This window comes from Cervus elaphus, chromosome 17 (genome assembly GCF_910594005.1).
Source record: "Cervus elaphus chromosome 17, mCerEla1.1, whole genome shotgun sequence".
Taxonomy (NCBI): Eukaryota; Metazoa; Chordata; class Mammalia; order Artiodactyla; family Cervidae; genus Cervus; species Cervus elaphus.
Window position 1 is genome coordinate 23,567,886 of NC_057831.1, and position 18,383 is coordinate 23,586,268.

Sequence of the window (18,383 nt, forward strand, 5' to 3'; positions counted from 1 at the left end):
GGGAAACTGGGGAAACTGAAGCGATGGGGTGTCTTGCTTTTCTGTTCTTTGGAGAGTCTCTGGCTGCGTTCTCACACTACGGTCTGTCCCTGAGCTCCCCAAGGCTGTGCGCCACTTTGCGCCCAGAGATTTGTGTGTCCCAATTACCGTGCATGGCTCCCGCCTTCCGTTCAGACGCCGAAGCAGTTGGAATAAGCTCCGAGGAGGACGCAGACCGCGGCAGTCCGAGCCCAGAGCGATCCGAGCCCGGAGCGGTGCACAGGTGCAGCGGCTCCCGCACTCGCGACCACAAGCTTCCGCCAAACCGCGCGGTCTCCGCGCTGTCAGCCCGCCGGCGGAGCTGGGGATCCGCCAAGGAGCCCGCAGCTCAGCTGACCTGGGGGCGTGGCCGCGAGCCGGGGGCGTGGCCGCGAGCCGGGGGCGGGCCCCGGGGCGCGGACAGCTGGAGCTCTGGCTGAGCGTGGCTTCCGCTGCCCGCCGCATCCCTCGGGCTCTTTCTCTGTGCGTGTGCCGGGCACCGGCCAGCACCATGTTCCTCCGCCTGCTCCTGCTGCTTGCGCCGTGCGGGGCGGGCTTCGCTACCGAGGTGGTCAGCATCAGCTTGCGGGGAAACTGGAAGATCCACAGCGGGAACGGTTCGCTGCAGCTGCCCGCGGCGGTTCCCGGTTGCGTGCACAGCGCCTTGTTCTACCAGAGGATCATCAAGGTACTGTGTGCGGCCGCTCCGCCAGGAACCTGCGCCCAGGTCCCTCGCGCGGTGAGAGGGGCCCAGGAACAGCCTGGCCGCCCCCGAGCCCGGCGGTGTTCTCCTGGGTTTGGCACTTACTTCCGCTTTGCTTCTTGTGGTCTGCAGGGGGTTGGGCGTGGGGGGAGAGTGGTGAGGCAATGTATCTACTCTTGGCGAAGAGCACCCCTGGGGTCCGGGCTAGATGGAGACTGAGCCACCCCCTCACTGGGGCCGCAGTAACTCAGGAAAGCGGAGCTTCGGGCAGTTATACTGGCAATGTTATTGCCATGGTTCTCCGCTGAAGCGTGCGTTAGAAGGACATGTCACTGACGGAGCCTGAGGCGGGGATGAGTGTTCCAACTATCCGAACACTGCAGGGGACGATAGTGTTTTGCCAAGGAAGTGTTAACTATATTCAGTGATGCCTTAGTTTTTCATTTTGGCTTTTAGGGTCAGGTGTGGAATTGATACAGCAGCACATAGGCTGAGGAGAATGAGACCCGCAAGTGTAAGGTTGGGATTGTCCGTGCTAGTGTAAAGGCTAAATAATTGTTAAGGCTGGTTGGTGGGATATGAAGAAAGATGCTGTTTCCTTTCAGTGCATGTGATGTGTTGTGTGTGTCCCAATAGATGCTTCAGTTTCTAGACTTCTTATGGAGGACGTTTTCCTGTTTGGCTGCCTGTGGATAGAGGTTTGCAAACAGACTGCCACTTCCCACTGTTTCTTCCTTCCATCCGCTGCACATCTTTAATGGCTTTGCTTGGGACAAGATGTACTTGATAAGTGGTTGGCACACATTGTCCTGATCCTCCTAAAAACTCCAGGGTGAGTGTCACACAGTATAGGAGGCTATGAAGTCAGGCCAGGCTGGTATAGAATTCCGTTTCTGCCACTCTAAAGAGTAAGTCTTCTTATCTGCATTTTATGGATGATATGAATTATGGAGCCCAGAGAAGTTGGAGAATGTACCCAAGATCACACAGCAACTTAGAGTGACATAAATGAAATTCTAAATCAGCCTGGCCTGACTTCATAGCCTTCTGTATTGTGTGACACTTCTCCTGGTGGTTTGAAAAATCACGTGTTTTTATTTTATTTATTTATTTTTTTTAATTTTTTTATTAGTTGGAGGCTAATTACTTCACAACATTTCAGTGGGTTTTGTCATACATTGATATGAATCAGCCATAGAGTTACACTTATTCCCCATCCCGATCCCCCCTCCCACCTCCCTCTCCACCCGATTCCTCTGGGTCTTCCCAGTGCACCAGGCCCGAGCACTTGTCTCATGCATCCCACCTGGGCTGGTGATCTGTTTCACCATAGATAGTATACATGCTGTTCTTTTGAAACATCCCACCCTCTCCTTCTCCCACAGAGTTCAAAAGTCTGTTCTATATTTCTGTGTCTCTTTTTCTGTTTTGCATATAGGGTTATCATTACCATCTTTCTAAATTCCATATATATGTGTTAGTATGCTGTAATGTTCTTTATCTTTCTGGCTTACTTCACTCTGTATAAGGGGCTGCAGTTTCATCCATCTCATTAGGACTGGTTCAAATGAATTCTTTTTGATGGCTGAGTAATATTCCATGGTGTATATGTACCACAGCTTCCTTATCCATTCATCTGCTGATGGGCATCTAGGTTGCTTCCATGTCCTGGCTATTATAAACAGAAATCACGTGTTTTTAAAGCACTGGAGTTGACTGTCAGGAATATAATTCAAAGTTTACTTAAATGACAGGACAATTGACTGTTATGCAGATTTCTGATGTGGTATCACTAGCTCTTTTTCAAGAATGTGTATCAGAAAAGAAACAAATGTAAATGACACTGACCATGGTCCTGTTTATTTTTTTTTAAGTAAGTCGTTCTCAAACTTAAGTATTTAAACTATTTTTAGTTAACAAACAGCTTATGACATGGACCTTGGTACCCTAAGGCTTCACTAACCCATACTTTGAGGATGCTGTGTTTATATTGCAGTCTCTCCTGCCTCATTTTCCTGATTAAATTAAGGCAATGGGAAATCACTAGTGGCTGTAGTAAATCAGAATACTGTTCCATGTTACAGGGCTGCATACCAAGAAATGTTTTGTTACTCGTTAAAGTGAATGATGTGCTCATAGACTGAAATAACTGACTTTTCCTCATGGGAACAATTTACAATGTCTGTTAGATCTGTTAATAAATTCTTAGGAAAACTTTAAGTTTCAATAAGGTAGATGTGGGCTTCCCTGACGGTTCAGTGGTAAAGAATCCATTCACAGTGCAGGAGACATTGGGTTGGAAAAATCCCCTGGAGAAGGAAATGGCTACCCACTGCAGTTTTCTTGCCTGGAGGATCCCATGGACAGAGGAGCCTGGTGAGCTGCAATCCTCGGGGTGGCAAAGGAGTCAGACACAACGAAGTGACTAAACAACAACAAGGTACATGTAGGTCTTAAATGATAGTGAGAAGAGAGATGGGGAGCTTTTGGCAATTGGGGAACTCCAGGACTATTGATAATAACCTACATCAGGTATCATGTTGAGTAATATGATGTTGTTATTCCACCTGCTTTATTATAACATCCATTTTTGGTGTTGACCTCAGGGAATATTCTATAGCTTAGAGCAGACCCTGGTCTAAATATGGTGTTTACATGAGAACTTGAAACATATCTTCTTGAAGTCATTCACCTAATTATCTCATAAATATTTATTTGGTACCTCCAAGCATTATTCTAGGTGCTTGGAATTGATAGCTTATGGTGAACCACTGATTCATGATCTCTGAAGAAGATTTGGCTTCGGGACCAGGGACCAGGCTTGATCACTCAAGAGCTTTTGTGTAGCAGAGTTTTATTGATGTGAGAAAGGGACAGAAAAAGCTTCTGACATAGACATCAGAAGGGGACCGAGTGTGCCCTCTGCTAGTCTTAGAAAGGGAGTTATATACTTTCTTCACTTGGTCATTACAGGAAATCAAAAGAATGTCTCAAGGTTGTAGACCCACTCCTACAATATACATTTTAAGATAACAGGATTAGAACTAACAATAGAAAGATCTTACCAGACCCACTCCCACAATATGCATTTTTAAGATGACAGGATTAGTCAGCAGGTTCTCAAGGAGAAACAGACCTCAAGCAGGATACATTGTTGTCATATAATCATTGGTACAGAGTTTAAGAGAAAACATATCCTTGAGCAAGATGAATTGTTTTGTTGTTCAATCATCAGCTCTGGGCTTAAAGAAAAAAAAATGTTTGTCGTTTTCTCCTCCTTGAGAACTCCAGACCCCTATCTTCTATACAGGCCTAGACCACTCACTCCACAATATATATCTTAAATTAACAAGATTAAACTAACAACAGAAAGGTTTTACCAGACCCATTCCCACAACAAAAGTCTTGAGATAACAAGGTTAGTCAGAAAACCTTCTTGTTAAGGAGAAACATGTCCTCGAGCAAGATACATTGTTATACTGACTAAAACAAAGCAATGTAGGAAATAAATTTGTCTTTTATTTCTTGAGAGCCCCAGACTCCTTCTTCTCCAGGACTCTGGACCCCTTTCTCCTCCTTGGGGACCCTGGACTTCTTATCAACCTACCCAGGAGTTGACTCTCAGAATCAAGTGGTGAAGAAAACAATTTTTGTCCCAGTAGACATTCTAGTGGGGGAGATAAATAATAAACAGATATTAATAGATAATAGAGTGACAGCTGGTACACTGAAAAAAAATAAAGCAGGTTAAAGGAAGAGAGGATGAAGGCTGGTTAGGAAAGATTCTGTTTTTTAAAAAGTGGTTAAAAATAGCCATTTTGATAAAGATCTTCTGAGGAGATCAGTTTTAAGCCAAAGTGCACTTCCAGCAAAAAAAGGAAGAAAAGATGGCAGTGGGGAGAGGAGAGGCAGGAATATACTTGGTGAGCTCCAGAAATAGCCAACAGGCTAGTGTGGCTGCAACCCTGTGACCTCGAGGGCAGGTGGATAAGTTCAAAGTAGGCCTCTAGGGTAGATCATGCAGGACTCCTATGCCATTGAGAAAAACTTTGGATTTTATTCTGCAATGATGGGGAAATATTTTAGCTAAATTTTAGTTAGTATACATTCTTATTTTCTTAGACAAATTTTTAGAAGTGTAATTGCTGATTTAAAAGAATATGCATTTTTTCTTTTACTTTATACGTCTAAGTTGTTCTCCATAAAACTTGTACCAGTTTTACACTCCTGTTGTGACTTTATTAGAGTGCTTATTTTAAGTGCTAGATTTGAATATTATTTTAAAAAACAAAAATAGAAATAATTTACTTTCTAGTGAGGCTAACAATTTTTATATGTTTATGTTATTTGTGATTCGGGATTACTTATTCCTATTTTTAATCTATTTTTCTATTGACTGTCTTTTAAAATATAGATTTGTTAGATCTCTTTTTATATATTTTCAAATTTTTCCATGTATTAATGATATAGTTTATTATATAGATGTTTTAAAGTTTTATATGTTGAAATCTTATAAACTTTTTTCTTCTATGATTGTTTCTGTCTTGGTATTATGCTTTGTAAGTAATCTTCTCTCTCCTAATTAAATAAATATTTAACTGTATTTTCTCTTTTTAGTATTTTTATGTTTCCTCTTTGTATTTTTGTATTTAAAATTTTGATCCATTTGAGTTTTTTCAAATAATTAAGCAATTTTTTATATCCCATGATTTGAACAATTTCTCTTTTGTCCACTAATAAAACGTTACTTTTATCATGCACAAAGATCTCATATATTGATACAATTTTCTTATTCTCTCCTTTAAAATTCTTTTAAAAAGAATAGTAAATGTTCAATACTTATTGTACAAGAATGGTGCAGAGAAATATAAACTATGAAGTCAATCCCTGAGATGGTTTTGTAAGCTACTTCATTTAAAATATATGATGAACATCTCTTTGTATCTATAAATGTCTATAAATATAGATCTTCAAAAAATTTTAATAACTGCATAGACTCCATTATAAAGATTTTCCTACTCAAATCTACACTTAGAAGAAAATATATTGATTGTGAAGAGTTGTACATGACTAGGCAACTGAGCACAAGCACGTATTGAAAATACATTGTAAATACACATACACTACCAAGAATGGCAGGTACCAGATACAGTGATTGGTGCCAGGTGGTATAAAAGTGTAGGTAAATCGGGAATGAGGCCCTGTAGTTCAGTTGAAAAAATGCAGACTTTGGTGTTGGGCTAAGTTTATTTCATCCCTGGATGTACTTCTGCTTTGTCGTGGGACCTCGGGGAAGACACTTCACCCTTTGGAGCTTTAGTTTCTTCCACTATAAAATGGTATTTACTGCACATCTTTGTTATGAGGATAAGAGTAAATGAGTGACTATCTTGGAGGCTAATATAAAGTAAATGATCAACAAGTGATACTCTGACTGTCTTTAGGATTCAAGGCTTTGTTTTAACAACTCAGTTACTTTCATGGGTCCTTACTCATCAGAGGTAATGGTGAGCTGCTGTTTGCTTTAAACAAGACTCACGATTTTAATATGAGCAGAGGAGATCAGACCACTCTGGAACCAAATTAAGTTGGTTGCTTAGCATATGCAATATCTATTATAAATGTAATGTGAGCCTCCACAACTTTTATTTTAGAAAGAGTAAGGTATTTGCCCTTAGAGCAGTTTTTAAATAGGTTTTATTTATTTATTTGGAGCAATTTTCGGTTCTCTGCAAAATTGAATGGAAAATACCGACAGTTCCCATATGTCCCCTTCACATGCACAGCTGCCCTACTACCAACACCTCCTGTCGGAGTGGCACATTTCTTACCGCCAATGAACCTTAAAGTGACGCATTGTTATTCCTGGAAGTCCATAGTTTATGTTACCATTCATTCTATGGATTCAGACAAATATATAATGATATGTACCCACCATCATAGTATCACTCAGAATAGTTTCACTGCCCTAAAGATCCTCTGTTCTCTACCTATTCATCCTTCTGTCCTCTTTTATCTCCGGTATCCACTGATGCTTTTAGTGTCTCCATAGCTTTGCCTTTCCAGAATATCATATAATTGGCATCATATAATCTGTAGCCAGAGGGCCTGATGAACTATGGATGGAGGTTCGTGACATTGTACCGGAGACAGGAATCAAGACCATCCCCAAGAAAAAGAAATGCAAAAAAGCAAAATGGCTGTCTGAGGAGGCCTTACAAATAGCTGGGAAAAGAAGGGAAGTGGAAAGAAGGGAAGCGAAAAGCAAAGGAGAAAAGGAAAGATATTCCCATTCGAATGCAGAGTTCCAAAGAATAGCAAGGAGAGATAAGAAAGCCTTCCTCAGCGATCAATGCAAAGAAATAGAGGAAAACAACAGAATGGGAAAGACTAGAGATCTCTTCGAGAAAATTAGAGCTACCAAGGAAACATTTCATGCAAAGATGGGCACAATAAAGGACAGAAATGGTAGGGACCTAACAGAAGCAGAAGATATTAAGAAGAGGTGGCAAGAATACACAGAAGAACTATACAAAAAAGATCTTCCCGACCAAGATAATCACGATGGTGTGATCACTCACCTAGAGCCAGACATCTTGGAATATGAAGTCAAGTGGGCCTTAGAAAGCATCACTATGAACAAAGCTAGTGGATGTGATGGAATTCCAGTTGGGCTATCTCAAATCCTGAAAGATGATGCTGTGAAAGTGCTGCATTCAATATGTCAGCAAATTTGGAAAACTCAGCAGTGGCCACAGGACTGGAAGAGGTCAGTTTTCATTCCAATCCCAAAGAAAGGAAATCCCAAAGAATGCTCAAACTATCGCACAATTACAGTCATCTCATACGCTAGTAAAGTAATGCTTAAAATTCTCCAAGCCAGGCTTCAGCAATATGTGAACCGTGAACTTCCAGATGTTCAAGCTGCTTTTAGAAAAGGCAGAGGAACCAGAGATCAAATTGCCAACATCCGCTGGATCATCGAGAAAGCAAGAGAGTTCCAGAAAAACGTCTGTTTCTTCTTTATTGACTACGCCAAAGCCTTTGACTATGTGGATCACAATAAAGTGTGGAAAATTCTTAAAGAGATGGGACTACCAGACCACCTGACCTGCCTCTTGAGAAATCTGTATGCAGGTCAGGAAGCAACAGTTAGAACTGGACATGGAACAACAGACTGGTTCCCAATAGGAAAAGGAGTACGTCAAGGCTGTATATTGTCACCCTGCTTATTTAACTTATATGCAGAGTACATCATGAGAAACACTAGGCTGGACGAAGCACAAGCTGGAATAAAGATTGCCGGGAGAAATATCAATAACCTCAGATATGCAGATAACACCACCCTTAAGGCAAAGAGTGAAGAAGAACTAAAGAGCCTCTTGATGAAAGTGAAAGAGAAGAGTGAAAAAGTTGGCTTAAAGCGCAACATTCAGAAAACTAAGATCATGGCATCCAGTCCCATCACTTCATGGGAAATGGATGGGGAGACAGTGGAAACAGTGGCTGACTTTATTTTTCTGGGCTCCAAAATCACTGCAGATGGTGACTGCAGCCATGAAATTAAAAGACACTTACTCCTTGGAAGGAAAGTTATGATCAACCTAGACAGCACATTAAAAAGCAGAGACATTACTTTGCCAACAAAAGTCCATCTAGTCAAGGCTATGGTTTTTCCAGTGGTCATGTATGGATGTGAGAGTTGGACTGTGAAGAAAGCTGAGTGCTGAAGAATTGATGCTTTTGAACTGTGGTGTTGGAGAAGACTCTTGAGAGTCCCTTGGACTGCAAGGAGATCCAACCAGTCCATTGTAAAGGAGATCAGTCCTGGGTGTTCATTGGAAGGACTGATGTTGAAGCTGAAACTGCAATACTTTGGCCACCTGATGTGAAGAGGTGACTCATTGGAAAAGAGCCTGATGCTGGGAAAGATTGAGGGCAGGAGGAGAAGGGGACGACAGAGGATGAGATGGTTGGATGGCATCACCGACTCAACGGACATGGATTTGGATGGACTCTGGGAGTTGGTGATGGACAGGGAGGCCTGGCGTGCTGCGGTTCATGGGCTCGCAGAGTTGGACAGGACTGAGTGACTGAACCGAACTGAACTGAGTCTGTAGCCTTTCCAGATTTGCTTCTTTCAAGAAATAGGAGATATTTAACATCTAAATTCTCCTTGTCTAGAAAAAATTTATCTGAGACCGATACCCGCTGGAGCTCAACATGCCGGTTCCTTCAAGCATCTGGGAGATAGGAAGCAGTCTTGTGCCCCATCAGCCACCCCTGAGGTTGTTAGCAGGTTGAACCTTAGCAGGTTGAAGTGTTGCAACTACATTGGCCTTCACACCTTCCTTCTCCTGATATTTTTAACTATATTGGATTAAGTCCACAGTGTAGAGTTATAAATAGGGCATGGTGGAGACACATGGGCAGGCTTATAATTAGGTGCCTCTTCAAACTTGTGTCCTTAACTATTTACTTCACATTAGTTCGGTGGAGTGTGCTGGGCGCTGTGTGTGGGCAAAGAGAAGAAAAGGAAGTAAGTGGGCTGGGTCTGGCGCACTGCATTTAGCAGAACAGAAAGCTCACAGGTTAACCAGACCTTAAAAGTCAGGTTGATGATTATTGGTTGTTGTTAAATCTGGTCAACTGCTGATCGCCCCTGTGATACCAAAATGTTTCTTCCAGTCAGGAGCAGTTTCTGGTTGACACGTTTTCTTTCCATCTTGATACACACCCAGTGATGTTATAGTGCCTCTTACATTTTGTGCCCTGGGCAGGTGCCCAACTGGCTGTTGTTAGTGGTCAGCCCTTACCTCTGTGGAATGTAGATAAAGCTGGCTTTTCCCTCTCAACTTGGAGTTGCAATTCCTGAGGAAATCGCCCTTGGCCCTGGCCCAGTCAGAGGCGAGAAGCCCTCTGAGCCTACATGATGTCCCTCCGTGTAGCTGTGGTGGTGTTCACAGACAGATGAACTGACAAGCTTCTTGTACCATCCTGCCTCCTGCCTGGGAGCCCTCATCAGGAAGCTAAAGGGTAGAAAATGAGAAGGGGAAGAAAGACTTAAGTATTATGGACAGGAGGAATTGGGGCTGGACCCTCAGAGAGAATAGCATCTGTGAACACCCAGCAGGCCAGTCATCGAAGGCAGAGGCTGATGAAGGGCCAGATGTTATTAATGCTGTTTTAGGGGTCATGGGTCATTAGGTCTATGTCATGTCTACTCAGCTCTGATATTATAGTGTGAAAACTGCTGTGTGTAATTTACAAAGGAATGGACCTGTCTGTGCTCCTGTAAAACTTGACTGTTGCATGTCCGTTCTTAGTTCACTGGCCACCCAAAAACAGATAGTGAGCTGCATTAGGCCTGTGGGTTTTAGTTTGCAGACCTGGTCTAGGCTAGTACAGGAAACATGAGGTCTGTAAGTTTGACAGTGTCTATGCTGCCTGCACGTTCTCTGGAGAGATACTTTCTGTGCTCACTTAGTCCACTAAGGGTTTCCCTGATGGCTCAGATGGGAAAGAATCCATCTGCAATGCAGGAGACTCCAATTTGAGTCCTGGGTTGGGAAGTTCCCCTGGAGAAGGGATAGGCAACCCACTCCAATATTCTTGGGCTTCCCTGCTGGCTCAGCTGGTAAAGAATCCACCTGCAATGCGGAAGACCTGGGTTCAACCCCTGCATTGGGATGATCCCCTGGAGGAGGGCATGGCAGCCTGCTTCAGTATTCTTGCCTGGGGAATCCCCATGGACAAAGGAGCCTGATAGGCTACAGTCCATGGGGTCACAAAGAGTCAGATACTACTGACCAGCTGAGCACCACGTAGCATAAGTAAAGCTGAGGGCTCCCCAGGTGGGGCTAGTGGTGAAGAACCCACCTGCCAATGCAGGAGACGGAAGAGGTAAGAGACACGGGTTTGATCCCTGGGTCGGGAAGATCCCCTGGAGGAGGGCATGGCAGCCCACTCCAGTGTTCTTGCCTGGAGAATCCCATGGACAGAGGAGCCTGGTGGGCTACAGTCTGTAGGGTTACAAAGAGTTGGACAGGACTGAAGCGACTTAGCATGCACACACACACAGTAAAGCTGAGTGAAAAATAGCTCTGTAAATGCAGAGTAAATCCAAGGAGTGGGGAGTTTGGCTGATCTTTGGGCAACAGAGAAGAAGCATTCCCCTGGGGAAGCCAGCTGGGACAGTGGCAGCAAGATGCAAAGTGAGAACCAGAGGGCAGAGAGTGCCTGATGGCGTCTCACCATTGAAAGTGCTGCCGTTCATTCTCCGCTGTGACCTTGCAGGTTCTGTGTTTGGTTTTAACAGGGGAACGCAATCTTCATCTCCACATATGTGGAGAACCCAGTCTTCATTTCCACATCTCCACATATTTCTTTGATAATCAAACTTTGTGTGTGCTGGTTGCTTAGTCATGTCTGACTCTTTGCAACCCCACGGACTGTAGCCCACCAGGCTCCTCTGTCCATGGGATTCTCCAGGTAAGAATACTGGAGTATGTTGCCTTGGTCTACTCCAGGGGGTCTTCCTGACCCAGGGATTGAATTCAGGTCTCTGGCGCTGCAGGAAGATTCTTTGCCATCTGAGCCAACAGGGAAGCCCTCCTGAAACTGTAATAGTTATATCTCAGCATGCTTTCATTTTGGGTACTTTGTTAGACTTTTACATTTAAAAATATTTTTAGTATTTTTAGGATATTAATGCCATGGCAACTTTGTTTGAAAGGTAATGGTCTCTTAAATAGACGGAGCTTTAGCCTTGAGGATGGGATGGGCTAGCATATGAAATGCTTGCATTCCTAGGCCAATCGTTCATTGATTTTTAGGTAATAAATAACTATCATTACTAGTTTATTTCATGTTTATTTCATGAATTATGTTTGCATATTTAATCACCTGCTGTATTTTTTATCAACAGGATCCTTACTACAGATTTAATAACCTTGACTACAGATGGATCACCTTGGATAACTGGACCTATATCAAGAAATTTAAACTCCACTTTGATATGAGGTACATATGTGTGTATATCTATATTTATATCTATGTCTGTTTATTCATTTATTATTATTATTATTTGAACTTTTCTTCTTTTTCTGTTTGCAGTAACCTTTTGTTTGTTTAGGTTACATTGTCATACTAAAGCCTGAACTATAAAAGTGAAAATATGATTTATATTTTGATTTGTATATGAGGATTGTGCTGCTGATCATCAGTCACAGAATTATCTCTTATTCAGTCATTTTTTTCCAGTGGTTATAATGGCATCACCTAGATTAGTTCTTTTATCTGCCTTTTCTTTTCTCTGCTCTCCCAGTAATCCATAAAGTGTATATATTTACAATGTTGTCAAATAGGCTTAGAGATGCATCATTTGTTTGATACAGTGTTAACCAGCCACAGAAACTATGGTGTTGGCCTTGTATTATATCATGAGGACACGAGGAAAGGGATGGTATAGTTTTTAGTAATGTCCGATGTAGCAGAATGTAACCCAATTATGTGTGTGTGTGCTGAGTTGCTCAGTCCTGTCCAACTCTTTGCAACCCCATGGACTGTATCCTGCCAGTCTCCTCTGTCCATGGAATTTTCCAGGCAAGAATACTGGAATGAGTTGCTATTTCCTACTCCAGGGGATCTTCCCGACCTAAGGAATGAACCTGTGTCTCCTGCATTGGCAGGCAGATTCTTTACCACTGGGCCACCTTGGAAGCTTCAACCTAATTATATTAATATCTACCACCATTATTGCTAAATTAAAAAAAAACCCTCTGTCCTTTTAATATGACCTTTCTGGGGGAGGGGGGCAGTAATTAATCACTAGCTTCTTAAAAGAGAAATAAAGCCAGAAAATAGTGCTCAATATCATGGAGTTACAGTGTTCCAGACTCTTATTTCCAGCTAATACTTAAAATATCTCCAATAGGGGGTCCTCTTTCATCTTGAACTCAACATTTAGTTAATCAATCGACTGTCCGACTTCAAGCTTGCATTAGATTCCAACCACCTCGTTGTTTTTCTTGAGATAATATCATCTTTCCAATCTCCCATGCCCAAGGAATTTTTGGCTTATCATATCTTTTCTTCATCTTCCTGTATTTGGCCTGTTTCTGAGTTCTGTTAATTTTTGCCTATCATTTCTCTTGATTCAGCCCCTGCCTCCTCATTTCTAAGTTTTCACCTTTGCCTAGGCCTTCATACCTGGCCTTTATACCTTTGCCTAGGCCTTCGTACCTGGCATTAGGCCTGTGCTACCTACTAAGATTTCTTGCTTTATCTTTTTATTCTCTAGTCTTCTGTATGTAGAAACATTAGATTCATCTCTTCCAAATTCTTCTTTATTTTATTTTCCGGCTGCTCTGGGTCTCTATTGCTGTGCTCAGGCTTTCGTACTGTCTAGTTGTGATGCGCGGGCTTCTCTTGTTGCAGATCACAGGCCCTGGGCTTCAGCAGTTGTGGTACGTGGGCTTAGTTGCCCCGAGGCATGTGGAATCTTCCTGGACCAGGGATTGAACCAGTTAGGCGAATTCTTAACCACTCGACCTCCAGGAAAGCCCCCAAATGTTTATTTTACCATGACATTCTTGCTTAAGAATGAGAGTGTCTTCCTTTTGATTGGCAGATCAAGTATAACCTTCTCTGCTTGTCTGTGAAAATGCTGCTTACTGTTGGAAATCCTGTACCACTTCCTGCAACACCATCCTCCTATTCTTCTCCCAGCCCTAGGCAACTGCTAATTTATTTTTTATCGCTATGCATTTTTCTCTTCTGGAAGTCTCAAAGAAATGGAATTGTACAATATATACCTCCTTTATGACTGGCTTCTTTCACTTCGCATAATGATGTTTTCAAGTTCGTCTGTGTTGTCATGGCCACCAGTACTTCATTTCTTTTTATTGCTGAATACTATTTTATTGTATGGATATGCCACATTTTATTTATTCTTTAAACTCTTGTTTCCTTCTTGAAGTCTTTCTTTATAACATAAACTCTGATATCACTTGTAGTCTATTCATCAAGACTATATCCCAAAGTAGAAGAGATTGGAAGCTTTCTCTTTGTTTCCTGTGTTTTAGGCTTGAATGCCAAACAGATTTCAGATTCCTTAAATTCAGAGACTGTTTTAGTTCTCTGTAAGGCTTAGCAGAGTACTGGGCACATAATATTTACTCATAGATACTTGCTAGTTGGTTAATATGTTCTCTTAGCATCAGTAAATGTAACAGTTTGTGAAAATGTTTTGTGTCTGTTATCAATATCGAACTTGATTCATATGAGAACTTTGTGAAGTTCTAGGGAAAAAGTCAATGCATGGAAATTAGAAGTTATGCTCATGATTTGATAATGATTGAAATATTATCAAGAAAGTTAAACTGGATCATGCAACATAAAAATGTATTAAAGCAGTATTTCTGAAAATTTTATTGAAAATTGCCTTCCAAGAATGTATATTTTCTCTGAAATATTTATTCCTTTTATTCTTAATAAAAATAAGACTAGTTATCTAAGTTAATGTTTTATTCATCTTGTTTTAGTTATTTATTTTTTATTCATCTTGTTTTAAAAATCTTCTCTTTTTTTAGCAAATGGAGTAAAGTAAATCTGGTATTTGAGGGTATCGATACAGTTGCAGTAGTCCTGCTCAACAGCGTTCCTATTGGCAAAACAGACAACATGTTCAGAAGATACGTAAGTACATAATGACATCAGGTTAAAAAGAACCACTGTTTGTATTTGTGTTCGTTATTATCATGAGCAGCAAGAACAAGTCCTTTGATGCAATGGGTAAGTTACTTTATCTCTCAGTTGCCATGTTTGTTGAATGATGAAGACACTCAAGCCCTATAGAATTATTGTGAGGATTTAATGAGTTAATTGTATGAAATGATTGGTTTAGTTTTTGGCACATAGGAAATGTTTGAAAATGCTGTTCCCTTCTCTGTTATTTGGAATCCAGAGTTTCAAGGGAAATGACAACTGACAAGCCATTTTTAAAAGGAAGTGTTCCTTCCTTTCTGGAAGTGTTACCTTAAGAGATTGTATCCTGATCTCCCTTCCTTGTGAAGGGTAGACTTTTCAAAACAAAAATAACTTATGACTTAGAAATACATGCTCTACATACCAGAGGGTCAGGTTATTATGAGGTATCTAGGAAATACTTGGCAATGCAAAGCCATATGTAAATAGCAAGAGCAGACTTTCCAGGACTGAACATAGCCTCTGTTTGCTCTGTTGGCCTATGACCCTCATCTCTCAGTAAAAATAGCAGAAGAAAACCTAGAAATCTATGTTTGGGTAGGAGAATGTGATCAGTTATAACTAAAAGTTGGCAACTAAGTTATACAAGCTGAATTTAGAAAAGGCAGAGGAACCAGCGATTAAATTGCCGACATCCGCTGGATCATAGAAAAAGCAAGAGAGTTCCAGAAAAACATCTACTTCTGCTTTATTGACTATACCAAAGCCTTTGACTGTGTGGATCACAACAAAGTGTGGAAAATTCTTCAAGAGATGGGAATATCAGACCACCTTATCTGCCTCCTGAAAAATCTGTATGCAGGTCAAGAAGCAACAGTTAGAACTGGACATGGAACAACAGACTGGTTCCAAATTGGGAAAGGAGTATGTCAAGGCTGTATATTGTCACCCTGCTGATTTACCTTATATGCAGAGGACATCATGCGACATGCCAGGCTGGATGAAGCACAAGGTGGAATCAAGATTGCCGGGAGAAATATCAATAACCTCAGGTATGCAGATGACACCACCCTCATGGCAGAAAGTAGAGAGGAACTAAAGAGCCTCTAGATGAAAGAGAAACAGGAGAGTGAAAAAGTTGTCTTAAAACTCAACATTCAGGAAACTAAGATCATGGCATCCGGTCCCATCACTTCATGGCAAATAGATGGGGAAACAGTGGAAACAGTGGCTGATTTTATTTTCCTGGGCTCGAAAATCACTGCAGATGCTGACTGTATCCATGAAATCAAAAGACGCTTACTCCTTGGAAGAAAAGCTATGACCAATGTAGACGGCATTATTAAAAAGCAGAGACATTACTTTGCCAACAAAAGTCCATCTAGTCAAGGCTATGGTTTTTCCAGTGGTCATGTATGGATATGAGAGTTGGACTATAAAAAAAGCTGAGCACAGAAGAATTGATACTTTTGAACTGTGGTGTTGGAGAAGACTCTTGAGAGTCCCTTGGACTGCAAGGAGATCCAACCAGTCCATCCTAAAGCAGATCAGTCCTGGGTGTTCATTGGAAGGACTGATGCTGAAGCTGAAACTCCAATACTTTGGCCACCTGATGCAAAGAACTGACTCATTTGAAAAGACTCTGGTGCTGGGAAAGATTGAAGGCGGGAGGAGAAGGGGATGACAGAGGATGAGATGGTTGGATGACATCACCGACTTGACGGACATGAGTTTGGGTAAGCTCCGGGAGTCAGAGATAGACAGGGAAGCCTGGTGTGCTGCAGTCCATGGGGTCACAAAGAGTCAGACACAACTGAGCAACTGAATTGAACTGAAGTTCTACTATCTTGGAGAAGTTCTTTCTTCAGCAAAAGGCTAGACCTAAAGATTTCAGTTATTTTATGCATCTTTCATACATTTTGCCTATGTCTTAAATTTTATACATGAGGATGCTTTCATATTTGTTCTTTCTGTTTAATTTAGAGCTTTGATATTACGCATGTGGTCAAAGCAATGAACATCATTGAGGTGCGTTTCCAGTCACCAGTGATATATGCGGCCCAGAGGAGTAAGCTTCACACTGCCTACTGGGTGCCCCCCAGCTGCCCTCCACCTGTGCAGGATGGCGAATGCCATGTCAACTTTATTCGCAAGGTAAGGGTCTCACAGTGGAGGGGCGTTAGCCTTAAGGATGGGATGATGGTACATGAAACGCTTGTTTGAAGACTGCAATTGTATTTCAGAAGGTGGGCATCTCTCTCCTGCCCCTTTGTGGGGTTTATAGTAAAAATTAGAAGTAAGAACCAAAAATTATATGAATTTTTGAGGAGAACTTTTCTTTCTAGTTTCCCTTCTTGAGGAGTACCTAAGAACTTAGATAACATTGGAAAAAGAAGAAAAATAGGTGACTGATAATGCACCTTTACAATTTTTATTTTGGCTATGCCACGAGGCTTGCAAGATCTTTGTGTCCTGACCAGGGATCAAACCCATGCCCCCTGCAGTGGAAGACCAGAATCCTAACTACTGGACTGCCAGGGCATTCCCTCTTTACAATTTTTTTTAAAAGCACTTAAGTTTATCAAGCTTTACATCAGACTGTACGGTTCATATTTATGAGCAATACTTGTTACTAGCCTTCTGCAACTGTTAATGCATTTGCTGATGTGCGATATTTTACTGCCAGGTTCTCATAACATCTAACAAAAGAGAAGAAAGCCACAGGGGATTAATTCTCTTTGGGTCTGTTCTCAGTCTTGATGACTAATGCAGGGATGAATTAGTATATTATGTCACACTTAGTTTTTAATTGTATTTTTATTTAAAAAAAAGTTTAATTGTGATAAAATACACATAACACAAAATTTACCATCTTAATTCTTTTAACTGTACATTCAGTAATATTGAATATATCACATTGTGTGAAATCAGTCTCCAGAACTGTTTCATCTTGCAAAACAAACTCTGTACTCATTAAAAAAACAACTCCCCACTTTGCTCCAACTCTTAGCCCCTGGCAACCACCATCTTTCAGATTCTAGGAGTTTTAATCCTCTAGATACCTCATACCAGTAGAATCATACAATATTTGTCTGTTTGTGACTGACTTAGTTCACTTAAACAATCTTGTATAACCTAATTTTGGACATGCTCTTATCGCTGCTCTGTTCTGTGAGTTAAAAGTGATTCATTGGGTCATATCATACTCAGATATTAATATAATGTGTTCAAGGTTCATCTATGTTGTAGCACATGCCAGAATTTCCTTCCTTTTTTAAGGCTGACTAATATTTCATCATAAAAGCTCATTGTGTCCAACACTGCACTTGGGATCTAAACCCTGCTCCCAGGGCTCCCTGTCTCACTGAATGGTGTACCATTTGCAGCAGTTGCTCAAGCCAGAAACCTCAGTTATTTTTGATACCTCCCTGTCTCTTTTTTAAAAGAGATCCAGAAGTCCTTTTGATGATGTGGATGTTACCATTTTAGTAGCTCCTGAATCTGCTTATGCTTCATTTCTACTCCCACACTTGGGTTCCATCTGTTACCATTTCTTGCATTAGGTCTTGCTCTGGTTGCACAGCTGGTACCCAATGACCTTGTTTGCCTCACTCCAATTAATTTGCCCAAGGAACAGCCAGAGTGTTCCTTTCAGATAAAAATCATCACGGCACCCCCCCCCCCACCCCCCTTTAAACTCTTCAACAGTTTCTCATTGCTTTTAGGCTAAAGTCCAAAGTTCTTAGCTCTGAGTTTGGCCCATGTGCCCACTGTTCTAGTCTTCTGCTCATCTCTTTCCACTGTTTTCATTTCCTGAAACGCACCTTGTTCTCTAGCATCTTAAGGACTTCATACATGCTGTTCCTTCTGAAAGGATGCCTTCACTCCCTCTCCCCTAAACACACTGGACAAGTGGTACTCATGTTTCAAGTCTCCATTTAAAAGTCACCATTAT

General features: G+C 41.5%; 1 protein-coding gene across 1 annotated transcript in view; it reads left to right on the top strand.

Moving 5' to 3' along the window:
* Positions 1 to 416: 416 nt before the first annotated feature.
* The window catches only part of MANBA (mannosidase beta), a 124,325-nt gene continuing 106,358 nt past the window's right edge, over positions 417 to 18,383 (top strand). The window contains exons 1-4 of the mRNA XM_043871280.1: positions 417 to 706; positions 11,649 to 11,743; positions 14,314 to 14,419; positions 16,412 to 16,582. Of these exons, the coding sequence (XP_043727215.1) occupies positions 530 to 706; positions 11,649 to 11,743; positions 14,314 to 14,419; positions 16,412 to 16,582 (549 nt within the window). The 5' untranslated portion in view covers positions 417 to 529. The remainder of the gene's footprint in view (positions 707 to 11,648; positions 11,744 to 14,313; positions 14,420 to 16,411; positions 16,583 to 18,383) is intronic.